This window comes from Halichoeres trimaculatus, unplaced genomic scaffold, assembly GCF_033239565.1.
Source record: "Halichoeres trimaculatus isolate MK-OKI-2021-1 unplaced genomic scaffold, fHalTri1.1 fHalTri1_scaffold_2, whole genome shotgun sequence".
Taxonomy (NCBI): Eukaryota; Metazoa; Chordata; class Actinopteri; order Labriformes; family Labridae; genus Halichoeres; species Halichoeres trimaculatus.
The window spans coordinates 39231326-39251381 of record NW_027437180.1 but is presented as its reverse complement, the minus strand read 5'-3'; the positions used below and the strand labels follow the sequence as shown (position 1 = coordinate 39251381).

Sequence of the window (20056 nt, the reverse complement as noted above, 5' to 3'; positions counted from 1 at the left end):
AATTAGACTTCCCAAGAGGGAACTTAGGCACCTTCTGGTGTCCTAAAAGACCACTGTGGTGTGCATTTCGGCTCTAGAATGAGCACTTTGGCGCTCATATTGACTCCCAAAAGGGGACTTAAGAACCATTTAGACTCCCAAGAGGGTAATTTAGTGCATATTTTGCCTCCAAAAGGGAACTTAAGCACCATTTAGACTTCCGAGAAAGGCACCTTCTGGCTCCCTGAAAGAGCACTGTGGTGTGTGTTTCGGCTCTAGAATGAGCACTTTGGCGCTCATTTTGACCCCCAAAAGAGAACTCAAGCACCATTTAGACTCCCAAGAGGGCACTTTGGTGCACATTTGGTCTCCAAAACATAACTTAAGCACCATTTAGGATCCCAAGAGGGTAATTTGGCGCACATTTTGGCTCCCAAGAGGACACTAAATGTATTTTTGGCACCCAAAAATGCACTTAAGTGTGTTTTTTTTCAACTGGGAGTGCACTTAAGCATGCACTTTTGCTCCCAAGAAGGCAATTTAGTGCATCTTTTGGTGCCCAGACTGCACTTCAGTGCACATTTAAGCCACGTTTCCAACAAGCAGATCGGTTTGGTTCGTCTTTTTGTTTTTGTGGCGTTTCCACTGACTTATCCCGGGACAGATCCTCAAATAACCGAGACGAGCCGGCCTACTTTTTGGGACCTTTTTGTATGGGTGCCAGACTGAACCGATCCGCTCTTTGAAGGTGGAGCTACGACACTGCAGACGGTTGAGTGGTCAAAAGAATCGTCACTTACCCCGACAGCGGCTGTATTTCTCCTGGTGGCTCAAAGACTTCTCTGAAACAAAGCTTGATTGTTCTTTGTATCAAAGAGCTACATGACAATCACAGAGAGGACGAAATGCTGCATGTCTTCATCTGTGCTCTCTGTTTACTGTGTCGCGTTTTTCTTCTTCGTTGGATTTATTAGCGGGGTAAACTGTGTCGTGCTGCTCCGGCATCACACTATTGTTTAACAGCTGGGGCTTTGGTCATCCTTACACGCCCCCTACCATGAGAGGGCACAGTTTGCTGTGGAAACACAAACGGGATCAGGCTTAACTGTACCAAATCGTACTGAACCGAACCGAACTGCTTGGTGGAAACGCGGCTTTACACTCCCTAAAGGGCACTTAGGTGACACATTTTGGCTACTTACAGGACACTCACTGTATGTTTCGGCCAAGGGCACTTAAGCTTGTGTTTTTCAATAATTAGGCCAAGAGGGGTGGCAGCCTCCTTTGTGTACTACTACTGATGGAGTTTGGTAATTAACTACCTCTCTAACCCTTAATTAACTCTGACACAGCCTCATCTCACGTTTAAAGAGGCCTTTGATCAGAGGGAGGTCTGAAGCAGGTGTTTGTGTTCATCAAGGAGTTTGTAGAGTCTCCAGAGGGCTACAGTGGGTATGTCAGATGATTTCAAGAGGAAAATATAGTTTTGTAAAGAATATTTAGACTTTTTATGAGATGAAGTTATTTCTGAAACAACGCATTTGCACTTCTTAAAGCCTGAGCTGTGGAGCTGTGCAGATAGTTTGAGTTTTTTCTGCTCACGTTTAAAGAATCTTTAACTCTGAACTGTTTCCTTTAAGTGAAGCACTTTGTCACACACACAGATACACACACCTTTCTATCATTAGATCAGAGAAGCCTGTGTCTGTCAGTCAGTAAAAACCAACAACCCAGCACTTACAGCGTCTTCACTCGCAGTCTTCACTCGGCGCCTTCACACCGCACAGCATGCTGGGTGTTTTGTCGAGGAGAGAAAGAAAAGCGACTTCTCTCTCAACTTCTCTTCTCACAGCTGCTTCTGTCACTCTGTGTGTGAATAACAGGCTAACACCATGAATCATTTTTTCTGAACTGCTATAAACTGCATCCACCTCAGAGTTCTGACACCGCGGGGATTTTTCCACTTCGGAGGCGCTTCCAAAGAAAACGGCGCTCACTGAGGTTTGTGGATTTGATGATGTAAGAAACGGCAGAGCCAGAAATACAGACGAGTGACAAATGAGAGGAACTGAGAGTGTCTAAGTGAGGTGTTGGGATCTGAGCGCTGAAGACGCTAACAGAGATGGAAACGTTCTTTTTTCTTATTAGGCTTAACAGGAGCCACGTTCACCTGGCACGTCCGGAAAAATGTCCTGTTTTAAGATAGTAAAAGACAAAAATGACGCATGAATCATGTAAAAAGAAGAATGTCTTGATATCTGATGCCTGCTGCTGGTCCACTGGGATCCTGAAGTCCAGAGTCAGTCTTACCAGAAAACTTTAAAGCAATCTGCAGAAAAAAAATCATTTTCCAGCAGGACTTGAATCCTGCCGACAACGCCAAAAGAACCAGAAGCTGGTTGAATGACCATGATGTCACTGTGCTTGGACCTGAACCCTGAAGATAATCTATGAGGTGTTGTCAAGAGAAAGATAAGAGTCACCAAACCCAGTACGTCACTCCATTTTCCAGCAGGTGGCTCCTGCCCACAGCGCCAAAAGAACCATAATCCTTTTTATTGCTGCTTTTTCTAAAATTATTGAAGTTTAGAAAAATGTGATTTTTTTTATTGAATTTAAAGAAATGTGCCAAAATTTGCAAAAAAAAAAAAAAAATGAAATAATTGCCAAAAATCAGAAATTTGCAAAAAAAATAAAAAAAATAAAAAAAGGAAGTTTCAAAAGTTTCTAATTTTTTTAAATGTAAAAATAAAAAAAACATATTTTTAAAAAAAAAAAACATATTTTTTTAAAAAAAACAGAACTTTAATTATTTTCAAAATTTGCAGTAATTGAAAAAAATGAAATTTGTAAAAAAAAAAAAAATCTAAAATTTGCAGTCGATAAAAAATTTTTTTTTTTCTAAATTTGAAAAAAATGACACCAAATTTGCAAAAAGTAAAAAAAAAAAGAGAAAGCTTTATTGCAAGAGGTGATTCAATGTTTAGTTCAGCAAAATATCAAGGCATTATTTTATTTATTGCCAGTGTCTTTAATCATCAATACCCTCTGTAAGAAAATTAAAAAAATAAATTTCAATTATAGTTTTCAAAAGCTACAAGGAGCCACTGCAAAGGAGTGAAAGAGCCACAGGTTGAAGACTCCTGTTTTAGACGTACTGGTCCTTTAAGGGTAAAAAGGGACCAACACTGAATGACCAAATGTTTCTGACCTCAGGTTTCTGTAACGGCTTCACATCCTGAAAGACCAAACTGAGGGCTTAGAGTTGATATCATGACATGCTTTATGAAACCCAATCATCTGTAAATGTGTTGCAGTTGTGTAAAGTTATTCCCCCTGTTGCAGTAGCTCTATGTGACCTGCAGGTGGAGCTGTGCCACATTCATAGACTGCCTGAAACCCTGCAGAGGAAATGCATCACCTGTGAGGTGCAGCATGGTGCGATGACAGAGAGAAACACCTCAAATTAATCCAGGTCATGAAATAAAGAGACGTCAGACTCTTGGATTTTATTTTAAAAATATACTTTAATACAACAGCTGCATATAAATATTAAAATATACATTATACAGGTGTACAATACACTCACACAAAACCAAAACAAAAAATATTAGGCTTCTATTTGTACGGCACTTCTTGTATTTTTTTTTTCTGTTTTGTTTTTTGAACTATTTTCTTAAAGGTTACTTACTGACGAAGGAGTTGTACATAAAGATGTGTTAATGTGTTAACAGGTCCGAAGTATTACTGTAGCATTGTGATTACTGGTTACAGAGACAGACGGAGAAGAGGAGGAAGAGGGGAAAGGGAGGAAGAGGAGGGTGGCTGTACAGTATATGACACATGGCGTCGTGGAATGTTTGCTAGTCTCTGGATTTTCCTCCCATCGTTCAGACGTGAAGACTCCGTCTCCAATGTGTTCCTGACATCGTGTTTAGTCTTTATTCACTCACTCACATCCACAGACGACCCTCAGTCTGCGCTGGTTGACATCGACAGGAACGACTGACTCGGTTTTGGTTAAAGCAGCGAGGTGTCTCACCGCTTGCTGGTCAGGTTTACAGTTTGGGTGCAGAGCTAAGAATCTGTCTGTGAAATCTTCAAATCGAAGGCGCTTTTCAACTGCAGGAACAAGGGTCTACATTTAGTTTTGGGTGAACTGAGTCTAAGAGGGCGGGGCTGCAAGATGAAGGTTTCTGATTGGAGGAATTTGACTTTAATTCTAGAATTATGGGGACAGATGCGTAGCTCTGCAGAGATACAACATGAGCAGCGCTAACAGGAGCTAGCGGTCACATGGCTTCCAACGCTTCAGCTTCTCTTAAACTAAAAATAAACTCATGTGGACCTGAAGTCTCAAAACGGAGATCTACACCAGGTCGTCTACAAATGGCATCAAGATGCAGACCTCACTGTTCCTCCTCCTCCTCCTCGTCTTCCTCCTCTGCAGCTGTCAGAGTGTGAAAGGTAGCAGCGGAGGAGGACTAAAAGGTTTCGGGTGGAGGCTAAGTGCTGCCCCTCCCTCCCCGGCTGTCGCTGACTTGCCGGCCGCTGCCTTTGAAACCGGAGACGCCTGAGTGTCTCTGATAATCAGAGCGGGCACGGCCACCCGGAGGTCAGCAGAGTCCCACCGGTGTAGGCTTACTGCTGGGTCCGCTCAGCTCCACATCGCCCCCATGTGGAGGGAGGAGAGGAGAGGAGGAGAGGCCTCTCCATTCATCCTAAACTCTCTGTAGTGTTTAAAGAGGGACAGCTTCAGACTTTGGATGTCTCTTGTGCAACTGACGATCACTTCACCTGAGCCACGTTAGCGACCCAGGGCTCCAAACTCAAAGATCCATCAAATCCTCAACAGGCAGAGGCTGGAAATGTCAATGAGTTTTTGGGCTTTGGTTTCCAAAACAAATGCTGTTTCATCTAAATTTATGTAAATCAACAAACCCCAGATGTTCACCAGATGTTGGACTGCCCACTTCAGGAGTGCACTGCAAAAACTGAGAGCGTTTCTGTCTTATTTCTAATAAAATAGTCTTAGTTAACTTCAGCTGAGACACACTCACTGAGAAAGTCCAGAAAAATGTCTTATTTCTAGATTTTAAACGACAAAACTGACGCCTGGATTCCTTAAAGAAATCCACATGTTGCGTTTCCTTTGGTAGAATTTTTAAATTAAATTCAAGCGTCATTTTTATCTTTTGGTATCTTGAAATAAAAAAAATATTCTGGACCTGTCAGGTGAATGTGGCTCAGATAAAGTCAAATAAGAAAATTTTACAAAAAGAAACAAAAATTTTTTAGCTCTCAGTTTTTTGCTGGAATCATTTAAAAACATAATTGTTTTTTTTTTAAATTAAAATAGTACAAAAAATACGGGTGGGTAATTTTTTTTACCACAATTTTATTAATTTACGATTTTTGGGTTGTAGATTCAATTTAAATTGTAATTCTTAGATATTTCAGATTTTATTCGCTTTTTCCGCACCATAAACTTTGCCCCCTGCTGGAGGAAAGCAGTACATTTTTTCCAACACAATTTATAAACAAAGACTAAAATGAAGGATAAATATTTGAGTTTAAATTCTGTTTTGTTTTGTTTTTTCTTATATTATTGTTATTAGATTGTTTGATTTGTACCTTTGTGAAAGGGTTTTTCTTCTTTCTACTCCTTTTCATTCAGTTTTGGGCATCTCTTATTTTTTCTGTGTATCCATTTTTATTCATGAAAGAATAAAATAAATAAAATTTTAAAAAGAACTAAAAATAAATTAAAAATGGATTTTAAGAAAAGAAAATAATTAAAAAACTCAATTTTGTGATAAGTTTTTTTTCCTACCCCTTTCAAAAACTGCATCAATCAGGGAGTTTGAAGCAAACTGTTACTTTGAAAGTCACTCATCTTTAGGAAGTTTTCGTGCACGACTTCCTGTCCTGCTCAATCTGCTTTTTGCTAATTTAATGCATCACAGCTACAGGATTCGACAAAAACAGGATTGTTGTTAACCTGCTGCGACTCGCCGGAGCAGGGAAGCAGCCAGACCCTAACAGAGCAGATCCAGCGTGAGCTGAAACACTGACTTGAATAGAAACCAAGCTAACCTCAGTGAGGGGAGATGTATCAGCTGTATTATGACCATTAGATTAAAGTGTTTAGCCTAGCTTAGCATAAAGACCGCAAATTAATAAAAAAGCGCTAGCCTGCTATGTCTAAAAGGAAACAAAAGCAGCCAACCAGTTTGTCTAACAGGATCTGATGGGTCCCTCTTCAAGTCAGCTGGATCAAGCCAGTCAGTACCCTCTGCATCAGGTACACACACTTCCTGTTTATCCTGGATGCTAGTGACACAGCAATTTACGGATCGCACACTGAGCGGGTCAGAAAGATGTGCATGGAAACAACCTAAAAACACTCGGAAACTTTCAAAATAAAACAAAGCATGTCCAAACCAGATGGTTTTATCTTGACTACAACAACAAACCGGCACAGTGTCAGACCAGGACTCCACGTTTGAGGTTTTACAGCCCAGAGACTTTATCGTTGGCATAAATCAACCAAATCCAGCTGAAACCGTTTGAAAGTTCAGGCCAGAAACTGTGAGGAAACTCGTAGGTGTCAGCTAGATTCTTAAAGTGTCCAAAAAGGAAATGCTAAAGCTACTCCTGTGATTAGCATCAGGACAAGTGTGCTAACAGTGTCATTGGCAGAGTCTTCCTCTCGTTTCTCAAAGATTTGATTTGGCCAACACTCTCAGGATGCTAGGAGAAGTTCATCGATAACTTCTACCGTCTTTAAGCTAAGCTAGGCTAACTGGCTGCTTACTTTAGCAGCGTATTTCAACACAGACGTATCACTGTGTTAATCTAATCATCAAATTGTTTTTCTTGAAAGGAAATGAGCCCATTTCTGAGAACGCCGCCCTTCGTGAATGTCAAATATCTGGATTTGGGAGTAAATTGTTTCTCTTGATGTTAGCGACAGGAGCAGGCCTGTTTGGTGGACACCGGGGGTTTGAATTGTTCCTGTTTCAGAGCCAAAGCCAGAAATAGAAGACTCTTCATCCAAAGAACGGATCCAACTTTCACTTAAAGGACAAAACCCCCTCTCTGTCCCCAGACTGTCTCCTCCTCTGAGCGGACGTCAGCAGCAGAATCAGTCCAGGACTGTTTACCTCTCTCCGTCTCTGAGTGAGGAAGTCGCTCAGATAAGAATCGTCCAGTTTATGCTAAGTCATCGCCCACATCCGGACAGAGCCGGCTGAATCTGCGAGCCCAGAGCATCACTTCTGTTTTCTTTGAGTCTCTGCGGTCAGGTCCGGAGTCGTGACCGCGCAGCAGAGACATCTTTGGGTCAGTTCAGTTCCTCCCTGCTTCCAGGTACATATAAACACAGGCTTTCTGGGAAACTGAGTCAGGAATGTGAGCGGAGACGAGCGGCCGTGCCAAAAGTGGCCGCTCCACGTTAAAGCTTTACAGTTAAAGGGATATTCCGTGACACAAACAGGTCAACTTTCAGGAGGAGAAATGCTACAGTGTGGGTTGAAGCCCTTGTGTGAGCTCTCGAGCTGCTCAGATCTGGCGTCACGTCCTGTTTCTTGTTTGGAGTTCACTGTGTCACAACAGCTTTCTCTTCCCCTCGCTGTCTGGCTTCTAGCTGAGCGTACACAGCAGATGGTGCTCGGTGTTACTCGACACCGCTCCAGAGGAAGGAAACATCAAGAGAGACGTGTGCGCTCAAAACTGCTCTTTCTCAAAAACCGTATCCTCCCACGTGCAGAGGGATGACACGGAGAGGCCGTTACGTCTCTGTACGCAGATGGTTTGGATCAGATTCACGCTGAAACCTTCATGTTTGTCCTCAGACTGTGACAGAAAACGTGGAGGGAGCCTCTAATCTGAGATGTAAACGTGTTCGAGTCAAGTGGTAACTTCCTGTGTTGAAAAATGAAGCCCATGTGGAAGTGCATCAAACTGCAGTACCACTAGTGTCCACTAGAGGCTGTCATAAATTTAGCAAACTGTTCCTCTACCTCCAACAGGACGGTAAATTAGCTTGATTCAGTATTTACAATATGGCGTCCACCACTGTTGGGCAAACGCCTCTTAAGACACAAATAGTTCCAAAACCTGCATTCTCTCTGACGGTCACCAGGGGGCGACTCAGCTCGTTGAAAGAGGAGGAAGATGATCGAATAGAATTTGTTTCATTTTTTTATACGAGTAACTATTGGGTTTCCTGATGCGGGGACTTCAGAGGAACGTTTCTCATTAAAAACTTGAAGCTGCACAAAAAAAAGTTTCTATGAATCTAATTTTATCAGTCTGTTAAAGTCGCTAATTACCTTTTTTCAACACCTCCAAACAATCCCAAAGATGATTGAGTTGTTTTTTTTTATACAGCTTGTAATTATGTTTAAAATAAATATGATGACCTAACATGATGTATTAGCATTTCCTTTCAACTGGTAAGCGAGGAATTGTGGGATTTGTTTGGTAGCTTGTATTTTAGCCTTTAGCTCATGTTTATAACCTTTAACTCATCTTTAAGCCTTTAGCTTGTGTTTTAGCTTAAAGCTCGTTTATAATCTTTAACTCATCTTTTAGCCTTTAGCTTGTGTTTTAGCTTAAAGCTCATGTTTATAATCTTTAACTCATCTTTTAGCCTTTAGCTTGTATTTTAGCTTAAAGCTCATGTTTATAACCTTTAACTCATCTTTTAGCCTTTAGCTTGTGTTTTAGCTTAAAGCTCATGTTCATAACCTTTAACTCATCTTTTAGCCTTCAGCTTGTGTTTTAGCTTAAGCTCATATTTTTTTAACTGTTAACTCATCTTTTAGCCTTAAACCTGAGTTTTAGCCTTCTGCTCATCATTTAGCTTTTAGATAATGTTTTAGCCTTTTGCTTGTGTTTTAACCTTCAGCTCTCTTTTTTAGCTTTTAGCCTGTGCTTTAGCCTCAAGCTTGTGTTTCAAGCTTTAGCTCATGTTTTAGCATGTTTTTTAGCTTAAACCTCATGTTTATAACCTTCAAATCATGTTTTAGCCTTTAGCGTGTGTTTTAGCCTAAAGCTCCTGATTTAACCTTCTGCTCATTATTTAGCTTTTAGCTTGTGCTTTAGCCTTAAGCTCGTGGATTGAACCTTAAGCTCATGGTTGCTTTAGCTCAGCCTTTTGCTTGTATTTTAACCTTTAGCTCATGTTTTAGCCCTTTGCTTGTGTTTTAGCCTAAAGCTCTTGTTTTAACCTTCATCTAATTATGTAGCTATTAGCTTTTGTTTTAGCCTTAAGCTTCTGTTTTAATCTTTAGCTCATGTTTTAGCCTTTTACTGATGTTGTAACCTTTAGCTCATATTGAAGCCTCTTTTTTCAGCTTAAAGGTCATGTTTTAGCCTTTAGCAATTGTCTTAGCCTTTACCCTCTGTTTTATCCTTTAGCTCATGTTTTAGCTTGTGTTTTATCCTTTAGCTCATGTTTTAGCTTGTGTTTTATCCTTTAGCTAATGTTTTAGCTTGTGTTTAAGCCTAAAGCTCATGTTATAGCCTAAAGCTCATGTTTTAGCCTTTAGCTTACGGTGTTCATCACTTCATCTCATACAAATTTAGACAGTTGACTTTTTAACTAAGTTAAAAACAATTTCAAAACAAATAATTTTAATTTCACATCAAGCTTTTCAAATTTAGTCTCTAGTGGCACAAATCTCCGCTCACAGCAGTTCCTCAGCTAATGTTTGAACGAGGTGAGTCTGAGGAGTTTTTCCTCTTCATAAAGAAAACCTGACGCTGGTTTTAGAAGTTTTGCTCCTGTAAACGGTGAAAGAAATGACAAAAGACTTTAACTCTGTAGCTTCTGGTGCAGCCTAGAGAAAGGTTTGTTAACCGGCACTAAAAGACTCTGAGGTGTTGATTGCTAGTTTCATGTGCAGTCAGTGTTTCAGCCTCGACGATTATAAAGTTAGGGTAGATTACAGACACGCCTCGCCAAAACTTAACCAAACTTTTGCACACTCAGTCTCCTCTGAACGCGCTTTACTGCTCCCTCATGAGGAAGAAAAACACGGCACAGCCTGAAATCCACTTCTTCTGTCACAGTCTGTGAGTTTAACGGGCCACGTCTAAAACCAGTGACGTCACCGGAGCACTGGACGATAAGTTTACAGTTTGAAGCTGTTTGTCTGCTCTGACGGTGAATTACTGAGAGGGCATGAGAAGGAGGCAGCTGCCAGCGTCAGATCCTGTGACTCCGCTGGCAGCGTCGCCCGAGAGCGCGGAGGAGTTCTCACAGCAGTTTTCTTCCTCTGGCGACACAGATCTTATCCTGGATCATCTGCCTTTTCCTCTCTGTGTGGTTGAATAATCACACCAGAGGCAGAGCAGGTTTCTGTGGCGGCGTTTAAGGAGCCGCAGTGACATCAACAAACGCTCCTGATGACACTTCTCAGGATGAAGAAGCTCCACAGCTTTTTAAAGTCACCAAACCTGGAGGAGGTGATGAGTTTTAGGTGAACTGATCCGCCCCTCTCTGAAACAGGAAGTGCAGTTTCCATAGGAGGGGGAGCAGCGTGTTTTCGAGCAGCAGTTTGGAACGCAGCCCAGACGGGAGCTTGTCAAGGTTGAATAACAAAAGGGGGGTTTGCTCAGCTAACAGCCGCTCCTCTGCTTATATAATTCCCAGAGACGGTGTTCACAGGAAGCGGTGCCAGCTACTGTTTCCACGTATAGGTCTGAGCGCGAAGGGAAACATTTGGTGGACTGTTTTTGGCTGAGGTCGTGAAAGGGGTTTACAGCTTTCTCTTCCTTTCAGCGGAGTCAAGTGAGGCCGAGCTGGGAGCAGTAGTCATGGGTTACGTTTGACCTTGTAATAGGGTTTAAGATCAGGCATAATAACACAGGTCCCTGTGGCTTTAAAGCTCCAGGCACTTCAGAAAGGCGTCATTACGCAAACAAACCGCCTATTACAACAGAACGGCGCTCACAGGCCAAAACCCAGTCAGCAGTCACTGCCGGATGCCTCGCTCAGGTTTGCATTGCTTTTTATTTTCTAGCACCAGACGGGAACTCTGACCACCAGGGGGTCACGAGACGCCCTCGATCCATATCTACTCAAAGGTGCTGAGAGCTTTTCTCTCTTTTTTTGAAGCTCTCATCAAAGGTGCAAAGGTTTTTTTTTTATATATACCACAGTGCAATTCAAAGGGTCCTTGACTTTTTTTTGTGTCCAACATTTAGAGACCGAGGACAGGTTGGTCTACAGCTTCAGAAAAGACCACAAGAAGAAGGCAGATTTTCAAAAACAAGACTCACCACGTTAGCTCGCCAAGAACAAAACCAGAAAAGAAAAACAAACTTATTTGCTTCTAGGTCTAAAAGTGTCCTGTTTTTTTTTTTTTTTTTTTTGTCATTGCAATTCAGGAAGGTGCGCTACATAATCAGGTCAGGGGGTTGAGGAGAGGGCTCCAGGAAGGCATCGAGGACACTTCCCTTTTTTGTCGTGTTGGTGGGAGGGATTAAAGATGCCGCAGAGAGCTGAACGGAGCGAAACCACGGACTGTGGGGCGCCGAGTGTGAAGTCACTGTTTCATAAATCCACATTTGGTGAAGATTTAGTTCACTTTTCACATTTTCTTAGCTTGTTTTCTTTCATTCGAGACAGAGATTCATGAAAAACAGAATAAAAAATATACCTTTTAGAAATGTGAACTAATGAAAAATGAATTTAAATCTAAATTTTATGACTAAGTTTTAATACTTCATCTAAGTGTTGAATCTTAATCTAAATCTAAATCCTAAATCGCTCCCCAAGTGTAAAGCTAAATGTTTAGGAGAGTTAAAGTTCCCATATCCTGCTCCTTTCCTGCAGTTTAATCTGGATCATTGATGTCTTCATGAAATGGTAGTGACATGTTTTGGTCCAAAAAGCCAATAAATCAAGCACAGCAGCATTGTTTCCAGGCTCTCATAGCCCCTCTGTTCAGAACGCTCTGATTTAGTGGGCGTGGCCTTCATATGTAAATGAGCCACCGCTGATACCGCCCCGCTCTGCCACGTCACTGAGAGCGGCGCCACGAGCTCCGAGTGCACAATGTTTAGAAAACAGCGAAGCTCGTTTACCGTAACATTACAGGCTAAAACAACAGGCTAACTGCAGCTAAAGTTAGCATCCTGAAGCTAACACAGAGACAGGGGGGACACTGAGGAAAAGCTCTTCCATCTGCTCCACAGCACACAGCATTTAAAATACTCACATTTCCAGGGTCCCAGGTTTGTTGGAGGATGGTTGGTAATGCGCCTGGATTCAGGACCAGTCTATTGGCTAGCCCTCTGTTGGACTGTCCAAAGTTGGAAAAGCAGTCGGCCGTGAAGTGACTAGCACACACATGCACAGTTTTACTGAGTGTAGCTGGAACATTTCCTGATAAATGAACTCTAGACACTTAGTCTGTCTTCTTCTGAGATGGGAAGCTTGAGCATGGAGCTATGTGGCTGTTTACAGCCAAAAACAGAGCAGTGATGGCTCTTCGAATTTGGCATTCTCTCCAGCGGCGGGGAGAGGGTTTGGGGGTATTTGCTCCAATGGACCAATCAGGTCAGACTTGCTCCTGATTGGTCAAAAAAGGGAATTGCTGATGTCAGCAAATCCCCAAAATCCAAACAGCTCGTTTTAGGTCAGGATTTTACATTAACAAGCTCTACTAAGAACAGGTTTGGTCATTAAATATCACATTTTGTGGGCTGGGAGGAAAGACAAAGACCCACACATTTCACTAAAAGACTAAATAAAGAGATTTTTGCACAATATTGGGCCTTTAACATTAACAGTTAAAATTGAGATTTAGTTTTAAGAGTTAGGTTCAACATTCAGAATTTGTCTGGTGATTGTCTGATGACATAATGTGTGATTTTCCCGTGGTGTGGGGTGTGTTAAGAGTGATTTCTTCAGTGATCGTAGATAATGAGCATCTTTAATATTTGCGACTAGAAATCCTTTAGTGTGTGGGGCCCCTCCGAAATGTCACGCGTATCGGAGCAAAGCCAATCAAGACGTGAGCTGACTCAGCTGACCGACCAAAGAGGAAGTAAGAAATCTATCTGTCTCTATCTTTGCCTTTTCCCGTGCATCTGTCTTGTTTGTTTACACCAAAGTCATGTTTTACCACGTGAGATGTACACATGTGTAAAGAAACATTCTGTTTTGCACAAATTTTGGTCTCAAGTGTAAGAAAAGCCTGATGTAAGAAAAGTGAACTAAAGCTTTAAAAAACATCACCTCTTAAACAGTGGCTGAAGTTTTACATCCGGCGCCCCATCACTGACTCGTCCCGGGTCACTCTCAGGCCTCTCAGGTCCAGGGTATTAGTGCATTTATGTGAGGAGGGGGGGTCTGTGTTAACTCATCCTTGGGACTCTGAACCCTCAGTCACTCCTCCCTCAGGACAAAGTGATGTGTGAAATGTTGGCAGCATCTGAAGCCAGTGGTTCAGCAGTGTGGGGGTTTATCTTTGGTCAGTTTGGGTTAAGGTGCAGTTTTCTCTCGTTTTGACGTTTTGAAAGGGGGAGGGGGGGGGGTGTAAGGGGGAGTGTGTTAAAGCTCCAACAAACAGCCTGTTGTTTCCATCAACAGCTGCTCTGGCATCAGGACTCCATCAACTGTTGAATGTCACAACACTAGCTGACATTTCAGAGGCCGATGAAATCCCCGTGGTATGCAGTGCTTCTATAGGAGCCCGGCCAATCATATGAGAATACACACACACACACACACACACACACACACACAGGCATAACCGTGTCTTTGTCTCCCAGGCCCGGGCTCCTCCCACTTCCTTATTTTAGCACTTCCTCTATCCTCAAATGCCCCCTTGCCCTCGCCTCACTACCGGTCCCCTGCCGGCGACTACGACCATCTACAAAACAGTGCAATGTCTATTCATAGGCACACTGGGATACAGCACACGGAGGGGGGGGCACTGAACACGCTCATACAGTATGTTACACACACACACACACACGCGCGCACACACACAGAACACAGATTACAGAGACGTCAGCAGCAGCAGCAGCGGCGGCGGCGGCGGTGGCCTGGTGGCGTCGGTGGTTCGGCTGCCGTTTGGACGCTCAGCAGGAGGAGCAGGGCGCTCGTTAACTCTGTTCAGGCCACTCCCACCTCCTCTTTCCCTCACCGGTGTGGGAGGAGCTTGGTCAGGTCAGGTCTGGGTGGTTGGTGGGTTGGTTGGTGCAGAGAGGAGGAGGAGGAGGCATGGATGACGAAGGAGGAGGAGGAATGGGAAGGTGGATTCTTGGTTAGTTTATCCCGTCACCTTGTCACCTCCCTGTGGGGGGTCTTTGCGCTGGTTCTGACCCCCTGCGCTGGCTGCCAGAATCCTCTGCACAAAGTCTTTGGTCCGCCCGGCGACTAAAGGACCTGCAGGGTGAGAGCAGGAACACTCATAGGTCACACTCACGACATCAAAACCTAGTTCCTGTTTGGGGCTGTTTGGTCTCCTCTGGGCCTCTGTACATGTGTGTCAGTGTCTGTGTCTGCCTCGACCCCCTCCTCTGCCTGGATGTTGATGTATGGGATGTTTCTGGGTGGAGGGTAAGCGTGGTTACCTCAGCTAATCACAGAGCACCCAGGGTGCAAGTGACTTTGTGGGTTGATCAGAGTGGGGTATATAACTACAAGTAACGAACGTTACAAGTAGTTAAATTACTTTTGATAGGAACAAGTAGTGTAACGTCACTACTCCTCTTTGATTAGTAGTTAAACTAGAGTTACAAATGAAACGCCACGATCGTTACTTTTACAATGACTGCAGATAGAGCAACCAAAATATTACTATTGAAGCGGAGTTCTTTTAATTACCACCAGTAGATTGAACGGTGGCAATACGAGCAACTACTCGCTATCTCTTCCGGGTCAGGGCTGATGGAACTGTCACAGTAAAAGTGGTTGCCTTATATAAATCTGTGGCCCACTGACAACACTGCACTCCCTCCCACTGTAAATGCCCCTTTTAAGGATAATTTCAGTTTATACAGCTTTTACATTGTTTATAGAATGAAGTAGAACAAAATACTCACCCAGAAGGTTTTCCTGATCCAAGCAGTGCTTCAGGAGATATTTAGATCCAAAATCGTGCAGCGGACGTCCGTATAATGGGATCCATCGGGGCATAGACAGCGCCGCTCCTTAAAACTGCATCAATCGTCCAAACGTAAACAAAGTCTTCGTGAGTTCAGAGGTCATTACAGCCACACAGCGCTGTCTGGAGTGACACAGACTGCAGCAGAGGACTAACCCGGAGCGGACCATGATGGAATATTGGCGAAAAACATGAGTTTTTGGACGATTGATGCAGTTTTAAGGAGCGGCGCTGTCTATGCCCCAATGGATCCCATTATACAGATGTCCGCTGCACGATTTTGGATCTAAATATCTCCTGAAGCACTGCTTGGATCAGGAAAACCTTCTGGGTGAGTATTTTGTTCTACTTCATTCTATAAACAATGTAAAAGCTGTTTAAACCAAACTTATCCTTTAAAAGGGGCATTTACAGTGGGAGGGAGTGCAGTGTTGTCAGTGGGGCACAGATTTATTTAAGGCAACCACTTTTACTGTGACAGTTCATATGCACATTATTTGGATTTTGTAGAGCAGAAGGAGAAGAGCGTGACCGTAAAATGCAAGTTATGCCCAGGAAATAAGAGGCTGAATACTGCGTGGAACACAACCGCGAATCTCTTGAAGCATATGAAGATGAATCAGGGGGATAAAGTAGTGTAACGAGTAGTGTAACTTCTTTACTATCTCCATGGAGTAATCAAGTAGTGTAAGGCACTACTTTTTTCAATAGTAACGAGTAACGGGTAACTCTTTACTTTTTTGAGTAACGGACCCCAACTCTGGTGTTGATTAGCAAGCAGAAGAAGCTAATCAAAGCGGCTAGGAAAGAAAGAAAAACAACCAAAGTGAAACGAAACGCCAAACAGATAAATGCTTTTTCCTAAACAAGGATGAAGATTCACTCGACTTCCATGAACTTTGATGATGTTGTCAAGTCAAGTTTAAAGTCAACAAAACTGTGACTCGTGTCTAACTCGAGTCTGAGTCACATGACTCAAGTCCACACCTCTGCATTCCACTAACCAGGTATGTGTCAAATACCTGTGGTTAGCTGGTGCTAACGTGCCAAGTCAGGGGCACGGCTCTCGAGTCCCTCCCACATAGAAATGTGATGCTACAGGTGGCTGCTGGGCTAGAGAGTGTCACGGTCGGAGGCTGTGGGTGTGTGCTGCTGCTGGCACTGAGCCAAGGAGGAGGAGCCCAGTTAAATGTTGTGTTTACAAAGAAGTATGGAAAACTCCTGCAGTCCCTAAAAAAGCTGATTTTCAATTATCTCAAGACTCACGTCACCGTCCAAAGTCAGGCCCCTGGTCCACTTTCAATCAGCTCCCAGCCGTCGTCTTACACAGTGAAATTAATCATGGCGCTGACGTGAATCATTTACTCTGACATTTACTGTTTAATCAAGATGTGAAAATGTGAAAGCTCAAGAAACCACAGGGGGATAACTTTAATCAGAGGGGACTTCTGAGGAGTGCTGGGGATGATGACAATCAGTGGTTTTGCTTAAGGTGAGGCTACTTTAAAAAGCATGTGCAGCATATGTGTCAGCCCCATTTGAAGGGGACTTGTTTAATAATTACGGAGGATGTCTGTGTTTTTAGTCCTTTGTGAATCCTCTACGTCCACTGTCTGGTTATCTTTTTATAGGAAATGATGACGCTTTGGAAAAATATTTTTGAAATAAAGTTGTTTTCTTTCTTATAGAGGGTATTAATGATTAAAGACACTGATGCTAGTTGAAGTAATTGATTTCATCAGTCTGTGATGATGGTACAAGGTGTGTGTGTGCGTGTGTGTGTGTGTGTGTGTCTCACCACTGGACTCCCGGAGGATGTCCTCCAGGCGTTGCGTCATCCCTCGCTCGTCTGTGTCGTCCTCCTCGCCGTTCTCCACCCGCAGTCGGATCACCTCCTTGATCCGCAGAAGAGCTCCGAGCAGGTTCTCTGTTCAAGACGGAGCGACAGAACAACTCAAGATCAGACTTTTCCTGGTTTGGTTGAATTCTCCAGACATTTTTAAGCCAACTACTCTTCTAAAAGTCAAAACTCTGCTGCTTTTCTACCACCTACACTCCCGGCTCTTTAAAGCTGGTCTTCTGCCAGACCACTTTCTGTTTTTTGAATCTGACCAGAATTCTAGAATGAAACCAAAATTAAAGGATGTTTCAAATATTATTCTTGAGTGAGACCAGAATTATGGAACCATTCCAGAATTCCAAAATGTTGCTTGATTTCTAGAACATCACCAGAATCCTGAAACATTTCAAGGATTTTTTTCAAGGATTCTGGAATGTCACCAGGACTGAAGAATGCAGGGAGCATTCTAGAATTTTAGCAGAATTCTAGCAGAATTCCAGTAGTGGAACAAAACTCTGGATTATCCATATAATTATTGAATGAGACCAAAGTTATGGAATGGTTTTAGAACTCTGAAAATTTTAACTTCGACAATGTTGCCTGATTTCTAGAAAAGTATCATAATTCTGCAATGAACCCTGAATTCTTGAAAGTCACTGAGATTCTAGAATGTCGCCAGAAATTCTAGATTTCTCTCATAATTCACATGAACACCGGAATTCTGGAACCTTATCATAGTTATAGCACGTTCCTTGGTGTCTGGAATGATACCATAATTCTAGAATGTTACCAAAATTTTACAATCTCAATGTTGCCGTGAAGTGACACCAGAATTATGGAACCATTTCACTGTTCTAAAATGTTAACAGAATTTAAGAATGTGGCTTGAGGATTTTTTAAAAGCCACCAAAAGTTTTGGTATACCGCCAGAATTCTAGAGTGCAAAGGAAATTTTAGAATTTCATCAGAATTCTACGACTGAAACAAAATTCTATGATATCAGTTTGATCCTAGATGAAAGCAGAATTGTGAAACACCTAATTTTTCCAGGATTCTCAAATGTTTCAAGAATCCAGCATTCTAAAGGTTGCTTGAGTTCTAAAGCAGTATTGTAGTTTTTCAGTGACCCAAGAATTCTCTGATGTCACCAAGATTCTAGAACACTGGGAGAATTCTAGAACTTTCATTTAATACATTAACCATACCAGAATTCTGGATTGTGACCAAAACTATAGATTGTTTCGAGGATTCTAGAATGTTCCCAGAACTCTATGATGTCAGAGTCTTCGGTCCCAGTGTGTGAGTGTCTCTGGATGCTGAAGGAAACTCTCCTCATTGAGCTCACCTTGACTTATTTGACTTCATTTCTCTGGAGCAAAAATCTGTTTCTGGAATTATTCTCTTGCTCTGTTTCTCTTTCTGCATGAATCTCTCATTTTTAGAGCGTTTCACGACTTTCTGACCATGAGGGGCGTGTACCACAGTGTGTTCAGCTCGACTTGACACAAACCCTCAGACACCTGGAGGAACCGGAAATGTCAAGACTTGATCAATCTCCAACACTTACTCTGGACCATTTTGAGCTTTTCATCGGGCTTAAACTGCTTGAATTTCAATAAAAATCTGGTAAATGAGGCTGTTCTCCAGCTTCTGACTGTACTGTGACACAAAAACACTTTTAGTTTCAGTCTCTTTAAATCAGCCTGTCTCTGTGTTCAGGATGCTCCCTGGCTCTGTGGCACCAAACTTCTAGAAGTGTGAAGTCTTCTGTTGAATCTGCTGCTCAGCATTTCAAGCGTTATTTGTAAAGATGCAAATTACAGCGATGAACAAAGAGACGGGGAGAGCAGAGGGGGAGTGAATGAATGAGAGCGATGAAAAAAAAAAACAGGCGAGAAGAAAGAGTCAGAGGAGGGAGAGGGGAAGCCGGGTTTATGTGCGAGCTTCGGCTCTGTGTGTTTTGGCTTCCTGTCAGCGGGACAAAAAAAATTCGCCGGAGCCACAACTTAAGCCGTCGCAATGAAACGCCGAGCCGAGATGAGGAATGAGAGGAATGCTGAAGAAATATGGGAGGAAAAAAGGGACAAAAGGAAGTTGGATGCCGGTTGGTGGTGGAATCAAAGACGACAGAGGAGGAGGAGGAGGAGGAGGAGGAGGAGGACAGGGCTGACGGAGCTGGCAGAGAAAAAGTGTTGATTGTGAGGAAGGAGGTGAAGTCACCCTCCTCAGGTTTACAGCTTTTCCTGTGATCTCGTTATCGTCTCTGTGAAACAGGTTTTTTATAAAGAGGCGTCGAAAAGATGTTTTTATTTGTATTTTATTAACTCGTAGTTCTCTGCGGTGGGCCTATATCACAGAGGTGGTTGTATCCTGATATTTCTTACACCAAATGAAGGTTTTCTTTACTTGAAACGCAGCTAAATTCACACTTCAGTCCAACCTTTACAGCTGAAAACAAGAAAACCTACTGAAAATAATTTTAAAGTAAGAAAAAAAATCAGGGATCTGGCTTTTGAAGAAGGCTTTTCTTTTACAATGAGCTCTTCTTTTCAAAGAGAGGAATTAAACAGATGCTTAAATAACAGAAAAGTACATGTCCTAAACACAGCTCTTTGACTCCTCTGCAGTGGCTCCTTGTAGCTTTAAAACTATTATTGAAATAAAGAATAGTTATTTTTCTTCCAGAGAGTATTAATAATTAAAGACACTGACACTAAATAAAATCCTGCGTTAACATTTTGTTGAGCTAAATCTTCATCCCATCTGTCAATAAAGCCTGCCACCGCTCTACTTCACCTCCTACAACATCAACAGCCCACCAACTTTCCATGCACCTGTGGCTAACCTCAAGTTTTACAGCCCTGGGAAGATAACTACATCTACAAAAAGACTAATCTGGAAGAAAATACTGATTTTAATTCTGTAAGGGCAGATTCGTTTCACTGCAAATGTGCTCAAAATACAGGCTTAATATGTAGGAAGTCATAAGTGGAATGAGTCGTTGAGGAATATCACCAAAAAACATTATAAAACTGATGTATTCTTTTGAAAAAATTTAACATTTTGAATAATTTAAAATTGTAAAACTTTTTTGCAAGTTTATCTA

The 20056-nt window shown here is 42.4% G+C and overlaps 1 protein-coding gene across 4 annotated transcripts in view; it reads right to left on the bottom strand.

Annotated features, from left to right (window-relative positions):
* Positions 1-3486: 3486 nt before the first annotated feature.
* Positions 3487-20056, bottom strand: part of LOC141803353 (uncharacterized) — a 53370-nt gene continuing 36800 nt past the window's right edge. For all 4 annotated transcript variants that reach the window (XM_074687329.1, XM_074687338.1, XM_074687321.1 and 1 more), the window contains 2 exons: positions 16909-17037; positions 3487-14389 (listed from right to left, as the gene is read on the bottom strand). In XM_074687329.1, the coding sequence (XP_074543430.1) occupies positions 14274-14389; positions 16909-17037 (245 nt within the window). In that variant the 3' untranslated portion in view covers positions 3487-14273. The remainder of the gene's footprint in view (positions 14390-16908; positions 17038-20056) is intronic.